This window comes from Tetrao urogallus, assembly GCF_951394365.1.
Source record: "Tetrao urogallus genome assembly, chromosome: 16".
NCBI classification, from domain to species: Eukaryota; Metazoa; Chordata; class Aves; order Galliformes; family Phasianidae; genus Tetrao; species Tetrao urogallus.
The window spans coordinates 799334-811617 of NC_136829.1; the positions used below are offsets into that span (position 1 = coordinate 799334).

The 12284-nt window shown below is 48.1% G+C and overlaps 1 protein-coding gene across 2 annotated transcripts in view; it reads right to left on the bottom strand.

The window, feature by feature from the left end:
• Window positions 1–4548: 4548 nt before the first annotated feature.
• The window catches only part of RALGAPB (Ral GTPase activating protein non-catalytic subunit beta), a gene marked incomplete at both ends in the record, with an annotated part of 54965 nt that continues 47229 nt past the window's right edge, over window positions 4549–12284 (bottom strand). For both annotated transcript variants that reach the window (XM_079543221.1, XM_079543220.1), the window contains 6 exons: window positions 4549–4742; window positions 6482–6630; window positions 7185–7263; window positions 9458–9566; window positions 10753–10889; window positions 11660–11782. In XM_079543221.1, coding sequence (XP_079399347.1) covers window positions 4549–4742; window positions 6482–6630; window positions 7185–7263; window positions 9458–9566; window positions 10753–10889; window positions 11660–11782 — 791 coding nt within the window. The remainder of the gene's footprint in view (window positions 4743–6481; window positions 6631–7184; window positions 7264–9457; window positions 9567–10752; window positions 10890–11659; window positions 11783–12284) is intronic.

Sequence of the window (12284 nt, forward strand, 5' to 3'; positions counted from 1 at the left end):
TTAAGAGGCAGAAGATGCACGGAGTCATTTACCAGAGTCACCCTGCGGTGCCAGAGCTCAGCCCCTGCCCGCGCCTCATTGCTGCTGCTGGACGGGACGGCTGTCCTGGCAGTGCCCCTCCTGTGTCACCTCCCAGGTGCCCGAGGCCACGGCTGGGGCAGCACAACCCTGAGCCTTGGCGCCATCACAGCCACAGCGGAGCTGAGGGCAGAGTTGAGCCCCGGGATGCAGCGCGGTGTTTCTGATAACAAATTGCACCTCGGTGTATGAAGCAGAAAATCTCACCGCTCCCCGGGAGCAGGAAGCAGCTCACACTGCAGTGCCTGTGCTGAGGGCACTGCACCGCTCTGCCCAGGGTTTCTGAAGGGTTCCTCCACTGGGTTCTGTTCCGCTCCCCAGGAAAAGCCGCAGTCTCAGAGGAGCTTCGTGCCGCACTGCTGCGTGTGGGGACACGGCGGGGGGAACGGGCTGCTGGACCCACTGCTGGGCACCGGAATGCACAGCCAGGCCCAGAGCAGCAAAGCCTCTTGGGGCCCAGGGCCCGGGCGTGGGGTGCTCCCAGCTCACTGCCTCGGCAGGAGGTAGCACTCTATGACCCGGCTCCTCTCCCAGTCCGAGTGACCGAGATCAGAAATTCCTCATCCCCAGTTTGCACCAAATAAAGCATTTGTGCAATGCCGGCGGTGCTGCATTCTAACCACATGGCTTTAGCGCTTCAGCTGCACCCGCCCGCCTGCAATGGGGCCTCTACCCTCCGTGCCCACCCCACGAGCAGAGCAGCAGAGGGGGCATGACATGTCGGCGCTCATGGGAAGCGCCATCATTGGCATTTTCAACCATAGGAACTGGAAAAGTAACACCAAAAAAATGGAAAGGTGAAAAGTCACTTAGATAAGAATCTTTAAAATTTATTGGACTAATTGTGTTACATTCAATATTTGATGTGTTTCTCCTGGACAAAGAATTGGCATAAATACAAACAAGCCTTTGTGTGCCTTCCCTAAACAAATAGGAGATAAAGGACTAGAGACGAGGGAACGTAGTTCACATCTTCATATTTACATTTTGCCTTTACTTTACAACTTAGCGCCGGGGGTATTTACAGAAAAATACAGTAGGAACAAAAAGATCATGTCTTGGCAACATACAGAGATCCAGACAGAATGCATATGACTCGAAGCACGTGATCCCTGGCATTCTCACCTCAAACTGCTCCTGCTAACATCCACGTGGAAGATGTCTGCCTTCCTTCAAAGGCATCACTCAGCCACGCAGCCACTGCTCACAGCTGTGCTCTGTTGCAGTGGAGCTGCTCTGATGTGGGCATGCAGACCCTCAACACCCCTCCCCCCCCCCCCCCTGCTCCTTGCTGTATGTGTGTCATACATCTGCCAGGTACCTTTAAGAAAGGATAGTTTCTTTAAATGAGTCTTTATTAAGGTATCGACATTTCTGCAATTTCAGCTCTGCATTTAACGAGGTGGCCGCCTCCCAACCCCCCTTCTGCACCATTAAGAGGATGCCATCATTTAGAGCAGAATTACGAACCCAGACTGAAAGGCGTTACTGTGTGAATAGAGGAACTCTGGTTGTGTCACATCTGTGATCGAGCGGCAGCTTGGCGCGATGCGCTGCCCCTGGGTGGGCATCTGCTCTCCCATGGGTATGGATGCAAAAAAACAGCCATGCGAGTTGAGAAGCTGCCAACTCAATAGGGCAGTTTGTGGTGCAGAGCCCCAGAAGCTCAGGGTCTCGACAGAAGCATCACGACTGATATAAATCTCAGCTTTCCTCTCAGTCCATGGGGGAGGAGAGCTGAAGGCACCCTGGGCCACCCGCAGCCGTCAGCTCTGCTGCCTGGCTTTGCTCCTGCACTGCTCCTCACATCACCCACACCACACTGTGACGGGCACAGCTCTGCCATGCAGCCTACGCCCAAACTGAGGGCTGACAGCACAGCACGCAGCACTGCTACGCTGCACTCAGACTTTCTTCAAGGTTCACCTCTGCAGATCGCAAAACCCCAAAGCTACGGGCAGGTTCACCCTGCGTGCAAGGTGTCCAGCATGACCTTGCAGATCAGATTTATATCAGACTTATAAACGCTGCTCACCCTGGCTGCACACACAAAACTCTTCTTTCAAGATTTCTGACACACGGCCCTGCTCCCCCTGTGAGCACTGCTCAGGTGGGTGCCACACTCACGCTCTGGATGGAACAAGGAACAGACCTAAGCGCATTAAAGCGCAATATTTCAGGCAGTTCCTTTGGCTCTCTGACTCAGAAGGAGACACTCAGGGCTTCCTGCAGCCCAGCTCTGCTCCTGACTGCACCGTGCACCTGAAAGCAGCAGCTTCTGCAGCTCACTGGGCTACAAACCAATGGTTTTGCACGTGACACACACAGCTATGGGTTTTAAGCTGCTGAAGATGTGCAAAGCTTGATCGCTCTGTATGTTTCTGTTTGTTACACATGCAGTGGTCATGCCTTTTAAGTCAGTGGACTAAAGTGTGTTTGGCCATTATGTAGATCCAAAGGTACATACACAGCGTGGGTAAATTTAGTACCTGTGCATTAAATGCACACTGGCAAGAGCTGAGCAGAGATGAGGCCATGCTCCACCTCAGCTTTGCCACCAGACCCAGCGCTGCCCCTCACACCCAGGACGGTGCAGAAGCACGGCCACTCTGCTCACCGCCACAGAGATTTTGGTTTTGTTTTTCCATTTGTGATTCATCTGGACCAAAACCTCCTGAGAGGTCTCTGTGCCTGCCCTGCTCCTGCCCCCCAGCTCCCCTCAGCTGAGACCCGCAGGTCCCTGCACGTCTTTTGAGGTGCAGGTGAACCCTCCGAAAGACCACAGGCAGATGGGATCCGGGCACACCCCTGGTAAGGAAACTGTAATGAAACAAGTAAGACTGTTTCAGGTTACAACTGTTGCAAAAAGTAACTGAAATAGCAAAGTTAAGTGACTCACAGGCATTATTGCAATGCATATTAAAAAGCTTCCGAGAAACACTTTGTCACAACTTGAGGAGCTCCACCAATTCCTGCTCAGGTTTACGCTCACCTCCTCCCTGCTTACTGGAAGAGAAAGAACACGTGCACTGCCAGCCATTGCAGGCTGCACCCACACAGGAGCATCAGCAGTGATTCATTGCTGCCACAAGGCAGGACTGTGCTGGGGGCCTGAAAGCAGCCCCAGGAGCGGCAGTGCTGCTGCAGCTTTCATACTGCCAGCACTGACGCGCAGTTGTGAACACCTTTTCCCAGCCCAGCCTGAGCTCCAGAGTGCAGCCACAGAGGAAGCAAAGCGCTTGAATGGAAGCTGCCGGCAGTCAGAGAAACGAATCCACACGGCTCTGCTCTCTGTGGGGTGAGGCAGCAACCCAGGCTGTGGCTGAGCCCGGCCGGGGCACCGGCAGCTCAGGGAGAAACTTCTGACCAAGGAGAGAGGAATCACTGCTGCCAAGAAAGCACGGTAACCTCAAAACACTTTTAAGATACAACTCCAAATGGACTTTCTATGGAATGGCAAGTTAATGGACAAAAGAAGGGTTCCTCACTTTTCTGTTCCAGTTGTTTCACAGCCTGCGTAAGAGGAGCTTCTGGAAAGTGCAGAAGCTGCAAAAGCTGCATATTCTATAAATGTCAGGCAGGAGGCAGCCCCAGAACCTCAGATTTCAGCCCAGCAGAAGGAAAGCAAGAGATGTTTGCACATTTAATGAAAACGACGACTGAGCAACAGAGACATTTCAACATAATCAGCTGCATAAAGAAAATAAAACCAAGCAACTAAAATTAAATGTGACATTTTGCAACAGACCTGAAAGTCATGACCTTGTTTCTATAGAACCAAGATCTCTTATCTAGTAAGAAGGTGTGTCTGAACTCAGTTTGTTCCCAGGATGACAGAAACACTGTGCACAGACCCACAGGGGGGTACTGGGAAACACAGCATCTTGGCTATGCATTTGGTGACCTGATATTCCCGAGCAGCTTTCCTCCCTGTGGTGAACAAATGAGCTTCAAGCAGTGAAGCATGTCCTGCAGAACGCCGAAGGGGGTCAGAAACTTCTCCTGAAGTTCTTGTGGGCACAGCGAGCGCTCAGGAAGAGATTCCCTCCTCAAGGAGAGATCCCGCTCCCCTCTCCAGCACGGGGGCACAGCGGGCTGTGTGAAGGCAGGCTGCTTTGCCCCGCACTCCTCATGCTTCAACGCAGAGATGGTTTTGCTTTGATTGTTTTCTTCCCACAGGACGAGACGCAGTTCTTAATGAGCCGGGAGTAGATGGCTGCTGGAGAGATTATGTTGCAAGCATCCAGGAAGACTGGAATTAAGTAATCTTTCGCGGGTAGGTGAACTGAGTCAGTATCCCAACTGCACTGCTTGGGATTCGTTTCTCCTTCCTCCCACACGGTATCTGCTGACTTGTGCTAAAATACGGTTTCCTGAATTCCGGAGGGCTGAGGAAATTTGTTGTTATTTAACTGTTTTCATTACTGTAGCCACCAAGCTCTGATCTAATTGTCCGGGGAGGATCACGGCCTACGGGTTGCAGTTCTTGAGCCCAACCTCCTGGAAAAGTGAGGTATAAAACTCAGGCTCCAGCTGCCTGTTGCGGTACTTATTGACAATGTCTGCGATTTTCTGTTTCCGGCGGACGTGGGGGGGGTTGTATGAATCACTTTCCAGCCTCTTTCTCCGACAAATATTTATTACTGTTTGCCTCACTAAAAAACCTAAACAAGAAAGAAGGTCTGAAATAAGCTTAGACCAAATCAACTTTCCCCCGCAATGGTTTTACAGCTAAAGGAAACATGGGGTCCCACCGCACCCAGGAACCCAGGGGAAGATGCTCAGCAGCTTTTCAGAAAGGCCATCTGGTAACTGATCAGCCCCTGTCCCCAGCCCTGCCAGCCCATTCCAACGTGAAACTCAAATAAGAAAGGGGTGAAGTCAGCAGTACGCCCAGCCAGTGGGAGCAGAAAGAGGGCTCCCCAGCTCTGCCAGTGCCAGGCAGCTACAGCAGCACCCTCGGGACTGAGTCAGTAAGCACACGGGTCCTGTGAGCAGAAGAGCAGTACGACAGCTGGAGGCTGTGCACACAAGGACTGGGTCTGAGGTGGCAGTGGGTGATGCTGAGGAGCCACCTGGGCACGGCAAACCTACTGCAGAGCAGCAGGGATGGCAGAACTGCCCCTCTGAGCAGGGGGAGGAAAGAGGACAGACTGTGGCTAGGAACAGCAGACCTACTGGTATTCCAAAATAAAATTACTATGCATCTCATGAAAAAAGTGTTCACTGACTCTTTTCTGCCTATACAGAGGTGTCAGTAAAAGAGCGAACACTGCCTTCCTTATCTAGAGGACCTGATCCCCAACTGCACACAAGCTACATCTGCTGACCTTAGAGATCAGACAAATGTTATTGTTTTACCCCAGTGCAGCTGAAAAACCAGCACCACACTAGAAGAAACACACCTGGTTCCTCACTAGGGCAAGCTGCTGTTATCAGCTGAGATCACAAACTTTATCTGCAGGCCCCGTCTGGCTTCGCTTTCACCATCACTGCACGGCATGTGCAAAATCAGAACCTGGGAGTCATCCCCAGCAGATTCCTACATCAGTTTTATGGCTGTGTCTAAATACTCAGAGTGTTTTCACTTCATTCTGTCACAGGAATAGCTCTCACTGGAGAGAGATTTCCAGCTGTTGAGTTTCTAACAGCACTGACAGCCAAGATCCGTTGTTAATACATCCAGGAATACCTGAAAAGGTGGACAGCACACACACACTAACATGGGCTACCGATCTCTGTGGCTTTTCATTGCAAGCCTGCTTTTAAAACAGAAGGAATAAGTGCAGCATGCAGCAGGAACTCAGCAGCACCCTTTGGCAGATGAGGAACACCAGCATCATGGCCTTCAGTGCTAAGCATCAGGTCACATTTCTGTTCTTTCCATCCACACTACATTTCTTCCTTCCACTGTATGACTCCAAGCCCTCACCTGGTTCCCACAGACAGCACAGCCCTATCTCACAACTCCTCCAGCTAAATGCTAACCACCTACTCCCTCTGCTGTCCCCTCTGCCACTCTGGTGGCGAGAAGAACAAAATACAGACCTGCTGGCATGTCCAAAACCCAGTGACAAATCCCACTAGGTGCATTTTGCAGATACATTATTACCCACACCACAGACACCTGAGCTTTCCTTCACTCCGATCCCACTAAGTTCTTGGGATCAGCCAGATCTCACTGTAACAGCATAACAGAGGAACAGAAATGGGAAGCACAAACACAAAACCAAGAGTGCTGGTTATGCTCCGCTTCTCATGAAGGAGTAGAGGCAGAAGTATTGCTGGCAGGATGACCACGATGCAGAGGGCTGAACAGGAAGGATCAGAGCACTCAATGAACTGCCTCCACGTGAAAAGGACAAGAAGGAGCCACAGGTGCTCCTAACCCCTGTCAGCTTACCAAGAGCTCTCCGACTGACTATCATCCCATCCACCAACGGGATAACCATGTTGAATTTCCCAGTTGCTCCTTGCAGTTTTATCCTGAATAAGCCGGTGTTTAAAGGATGGATGAAGATCACGGGAACTTCTTTCTCAGGAATGGTAGATCTTAAGGGAAAAAAGTATAAATCAGTTCTATAGCAGCGCTTCAATTAAAGTGAGCCTTCTTCTTTGTAGATCCAGTGTTAAAAGGACATGAAAATGTCTCATGGCTAAACCAGCAGGACTCCTGTGTGCATTCTCTGGACCTTAGGATGTCTCCATCAGCTACTGTTCCTACAAACTTCTGTCACCACAGAATTTGAAAGCCCTGCAGACGGGGCTTTGAGCTTCATGACAAATATGCAGCATTAACCACCTCACCAGGGAGTAAGCCAGGGAGGAGGCTGATCACAAACCCAAGAATAAGACTACACATCTTCCACCCCTTAATTTATGTTTCAACCACAGCAATATGAAAAGCCCTTTCATTCTTTTTTTCCTCAACAGAAAACAAATCCACTGAAGGAGCTCATCTATCTTTTTAACAACACTGTCCACAGTTTTTGGAGTTGCCAGTAAAAGCTGAAGAATGCAAATAAACCATGTCACGGCTTCTGAAGTGCAGCACAGACTGTCGTCCACAAGAACCAAGAAAACAATGAAAATAAGAGTGGTCTCACCTTAGGGAAGCGCTGCTGTTGGCTGTAGTTTCTACGCCAGTGCTGGTCTCAGACACCAGATCAGGGAGGGGAAAATTTTCTGTAAGAGGACATAGAGAATAAAGTTTAGATTCCCCACGGTTTTTGTTTGCTTCTTTGTTTTTGTGCAAAGTTATCATCAGTTAAACCAATGCAACCTCAAGCATTTATACCAGGTATGTTCTGGCAAAACTGGTGATACAAAGTGTGGTTTTGTTACCTAAGCACACGTTAAGTTTTGCTACACAGGCACGCCTGCTTCACCCACTGCTCAGGAGATCAGGGAACGCATCCCAGACCCTCAGATCTCCGAGTCCCAAAGGTCAAAATCTCCAGAGCTGCAGTGAAGCAGAAAGAAGCTGAAACGTGTCGCAGTCACAAAACACCTCTTAAATTATTATTCAGTAGCTTCTTCTCCCATCTGCAAGTCATCAGCCTCAAGAACAGTGCTGGGAATTTCAAACGGTACCGCTGCTCACATCTGCAGCGCTGCCATGGGAATGCCAATCTGCTCCAGCAAACACAGCGCCGCTCCCTCAGCAAAGCCTGCACCACAACCCACTGCTCCGCTGCCTCGCCCTCACTAACAGGTGCAGAAGAAATAAATGAGAACTGGAATGGAACGTGGCGCTTCCCATCCATTTGCTCAGGGGCAGAAGCTTACAGACGAGTTTGGGGAAAAAAAAAGTCAAGTATAATTCAGACAGCAGCATAACACAAAGCACTCTTGCAGCAGAAAGAGTGTAAGCCTGAAAACACTTTGTAACACAACTGACTGCACACAGCACATGGGACTAACAGAGGGGGTGGCCACTGAAGTATTTTGAGATAAAGGAAAGGGAGGGCCAGCAGTCAGCTCTTCCACTGTGCAAATACCAAGATGGCATAAGGCAAAAGCCAAGAACACAAGAAGCATGAGGCAAAGCCTCTGGTCCAGGAGCAACCTCCAAGAGCACCCCGCAAGACATCCAACTGCCAAGCATACTGAGGCTCATTTGTTCGGCTTCAGGCCCATGGCTCTGGGGGACTCCCATGGCTGCTGAAGGAGCAGCTGAGCAGAAACGTGTGTGTGCGGCAGTCACTGCCCCTCAGGGAGCTGGCCTGAGCTGCCCCCACATAGGAGGGGGTCAGGGACACCAGCAGCTCAGGAAATGAAGTGTTGAGGGACTCCTGGTGCCAAGGAGAAACCCTCTGGGACAACATCAGGATAAGGAAGAGATGCTCCAGAACGTCACGTGCGTATCCCGATCCCAGGCACTGCTCTGCAGCACGTTCCTTTGGACACCAAGATCTTTGTGCCAGAGTCCTGGGTGGGAAAGGGAACATTTCACACAGGTAGCTTATGGGAAGCTTCCTCCGATCTCTTGCAATCTCTTGGTTGCTATCCTCTGGGAGGTGCTAAGGATTTAATTAATGTTAAACTGGGAACCTGGATTAGAAATCAGAGGCAGAACAACAACTTCAAACAGATGATCTGTTGCTGGCAGTGTTACAGACCCTGCTATGCTAGGCCAGCACAGGCAGGCTCTCGCATCACAAAGAAGCCTGGCCCATGGCTTAGAACTAGCATGCAAGAAGCTCTCATGAACAAAGGACTCCTCAAGCCTGGGGGACAGCTGCTAGAACTAACCATGCTATGGCTACAACAGGATGGACAAAGCTGGGTCTCTCTCAGTTATCCAGACTCAGGGGGGAACCACCAGGGCAAGGAGCATTAATTCAGCAGGAGGAGCAGGGCCCTGCCTGGACAATGGCACGCAGAAAGGCAACAGGCTGCCCAGCACCATCCAAACTGGCAACGTGAGCAGATTAATCGAGCCCTCCACACGACAGATCCAAGCAGAAAGTTTCAAAGGTACCAAGAAATTGATGATCCCTTCAGAACAGACCAGCAGATCAGAAGCAAAACAAGGGTCAGAAAGTCACTCTTCTAAAGGAAGAGCAACAGCTCCATTCTGAGAACACAGCAGCCAAGAGTGTGCTGGTCTCATACGCTGAGCTTACAGAGAAGCTCCATGAGGGTGTCTTGCATGTACTGCCAGAGCTAAAATAATCTCCACATCCACAGCCAGTGATTCACTTACACACCCCCATGGACCATCACTCAAATATCAAAGAACAGTTTTAGAATCTTGAGCGTCAGTTATAGAAATAAATAAGGATTTAGCATTCTTTTTTTAAGAGAAGTGGAGCTGAGCTTTTCCTCTCATCTCTGTTCTGTTGCTACATCAATGAACAATGAAAATTCTACGCACCTATATCATCATAACGTTCAACCCAGACCACGTACACTTTGGTTTCAGGTCCCATTGGTGGAATGGTCCGGCCCTGAGGCACCCTCTTGGATCTGGAAGTTGGGCTGAGCTGTTTTGAACACAAGAGAAAAGCAGGATTTGCAAACACCAGAAGCCCAGGGATTTATCTAAAGCATCTCATCAATTGTTTCTTTGTCCTTCAGATTTCAGACAGGTACAACCTCTGCAAATGATTACCATGGCGCTGCTGCAGTGGGACTACCCCACCTAAAAGCAGTAATTCGGGTCTCCACAATACTTACATTCAACGTAAACAACAGAAAAGTCTCTTATTCCTTTACACATTGAAAACTACGTCAATTTTTTGTTTTCCCCACACGTCCAAGCTGCAGTCAGTGCAATTGCTCCATGTTCCCTGGGAACACGCACGTGCACTGCTTTGTGGCCATGCTACTGTGGAACCCCAGCACACCCATCATGGCAGAGCTTTATGATATTCTCATTATCAGCTCAAATCTACTCATTACCCAAAGAAATGCCTTTTTCCTTGCTAATTTTCCCACTCAATCCAGTCAGCTAAACTGAGGTTCCTGCCCTACATTCAAATCCATTTGCTCCCACTTTTACTGTGCTTATACTTAGAGTAATTTTCTGCAAGTCTAATAAAAAGGGACCCAGGCAACAGCTGTTATTTAGATGAGTCATTTAATCATCTTAAAAACTCATTCAAGTTTTTCTTAACATACTTACTGATTTAGAATCCTTGAGAAAGTACATTTGGAAGTAAATTTATAACAAGAAATAAGCAGTCGTAAATCCTTTACGTTCAAAGTTCAAGTCTTTCTGCTTTGTTACTCAAGCAACTTCACTCTAGATAATTCAGCCACAACTGATACAGGCTGTTTTAAATCAGGTAGGGATGAACAGTCATGTCAGTCCATCCTGAATTTCCAAACATGCACTGGGGTCTGGTTTACTTCAGGAACACTGCATGTACTTTTTCCTGCACGCTCTTCAAAATTTTAGTACATAAGATGTTCCTACTTAGCAAGTTCCAGTTTTACAGTTAATCAATGTAACTTTGCAATCTCCTACTGCAGGTGTAAATGCTAGCCAGACGGATGCTGCTGTGGAAGATTAACATCTAGGAACGAGTGACTCCAAATGTCAGCAGACTGAACTGTGCTGTCAAAACCCACATGCACCACCACTGTGTACCCTGAAGACAAGAAAAAATCAACAAAAAACCCTGCCAAACAAACAAATGCCATTTTTCAGTGCAAGTTTTGTCTTACCCGCTGAGAGGGATTAAGATTGTCTGTGTGATTGGGGAAGAGTTCAAGTGTCAAGGATGGCTGTTTTAATATTCCCGGCAGCAGGTCCATGTTAGAGTCACTTTCTTGATCAGAGACATTGCTTTCCAATGAATCAGCTACAAGCCAACAGAAAAGTGAGTTGTGTCTTTTCTTCTGCCCAAACAATTCCCCTCAGTTGTTATCATGTGTGCAGTCTTGAAACTCAGAGAGGTTCTAAGGTTTTTAAAACTGGATACATGGATGGATATACAGTCAAGTCAAAATGGAGCTCAAAATCAAGCAGAGAATTCAGCAGTGGATAACACGAGTTACCCAGACACTGGCTGCAGTTAAAGCACTCCCCATGGACTCAGAAGCACCCTGTCTGACTACGTCTGCCACACAGCACAGCCTCTTGCTACTGCTCTAACTCCCTGACAACCTTTTGAAACCACATGGTAAAAGATACCACGAAGCCATCAGTGTGGTCATTAGGCACATGCTCCTCCTTGCGTTGCAGGAGCACGTCAACAAGAAGAGACAGAGAGAACAAAACCACCAGCAAAACTGCTCTGAACTCCATAGCAGGGAATAGTACATTTTAACAATGTCAGAACTGCAGACCAAACCATACATCCAACCTCAGGCACCCAAGCAAGCACGTACTACCATGCAAACCTGGATAGGTATTTGCTGCTTAGACTGGGAAAACAAAGGAGCACTGAACAGGTATCACTGAGGAGTGTTACACTCAGAAGGTTTCTAAGGATTAGGATATTTAAATCAGTACTTTTCTGACAAGGATCCTGCTTCTGCTTCTGACAGAGCTCTCTATTAAAAAACAAACAACTGTTGATCTTCTGAATTGTGTTTTGTTTTTAGAAACGCATACATGAAATGATCTTACTTAGGGACTCCACTGGTGACGGGACAACAAAAGCTATTTCTGTCAGGGCATCAGCGTAATACAGCACCTTCTTCTGCCCATTGAAGATACTTGCTCCAACATCTTCTGAAATTATTACATCATCTGAAACAAACACAGATGGAAGGTTAATTCAGAAGGCAGTTTCATCTCTCTAGGCACAGACCTTCAACCATAAGGTGCACGAAATCACATAAGTCATGTTTTAAAAATGAGAAGATTTCACAGTGAAATTTCATGGCTAACAACAATTTTCAGATAAACTTTTTTGATATTTTAAAGTAAATAGCACCAAGGGTTGGAAAGAGGATTTATTCTGAATATATTTCCATTATACTTACCATATATCATCCTTTCCTCAGTCTAAGGTAGTCACTAAGTAAGCATCTCCTCCAAGAATTCATCCAGTAGCTATTTCTACTCATTTCCTTAACATAAGTTTTGTTCAGTTTGTCATTAAATTTCAGAAGACAGCTTACATTTGTAGCTTCAACCTGACAACATTCTAGAATTTAAGCCAATTTCTATAAATTCCTCTCTCTCTATAATTTAAAAAAACCCACACCCTTGAACTGAAGCTAATGCAAGAAAGCTCCTAGTTCTCAGC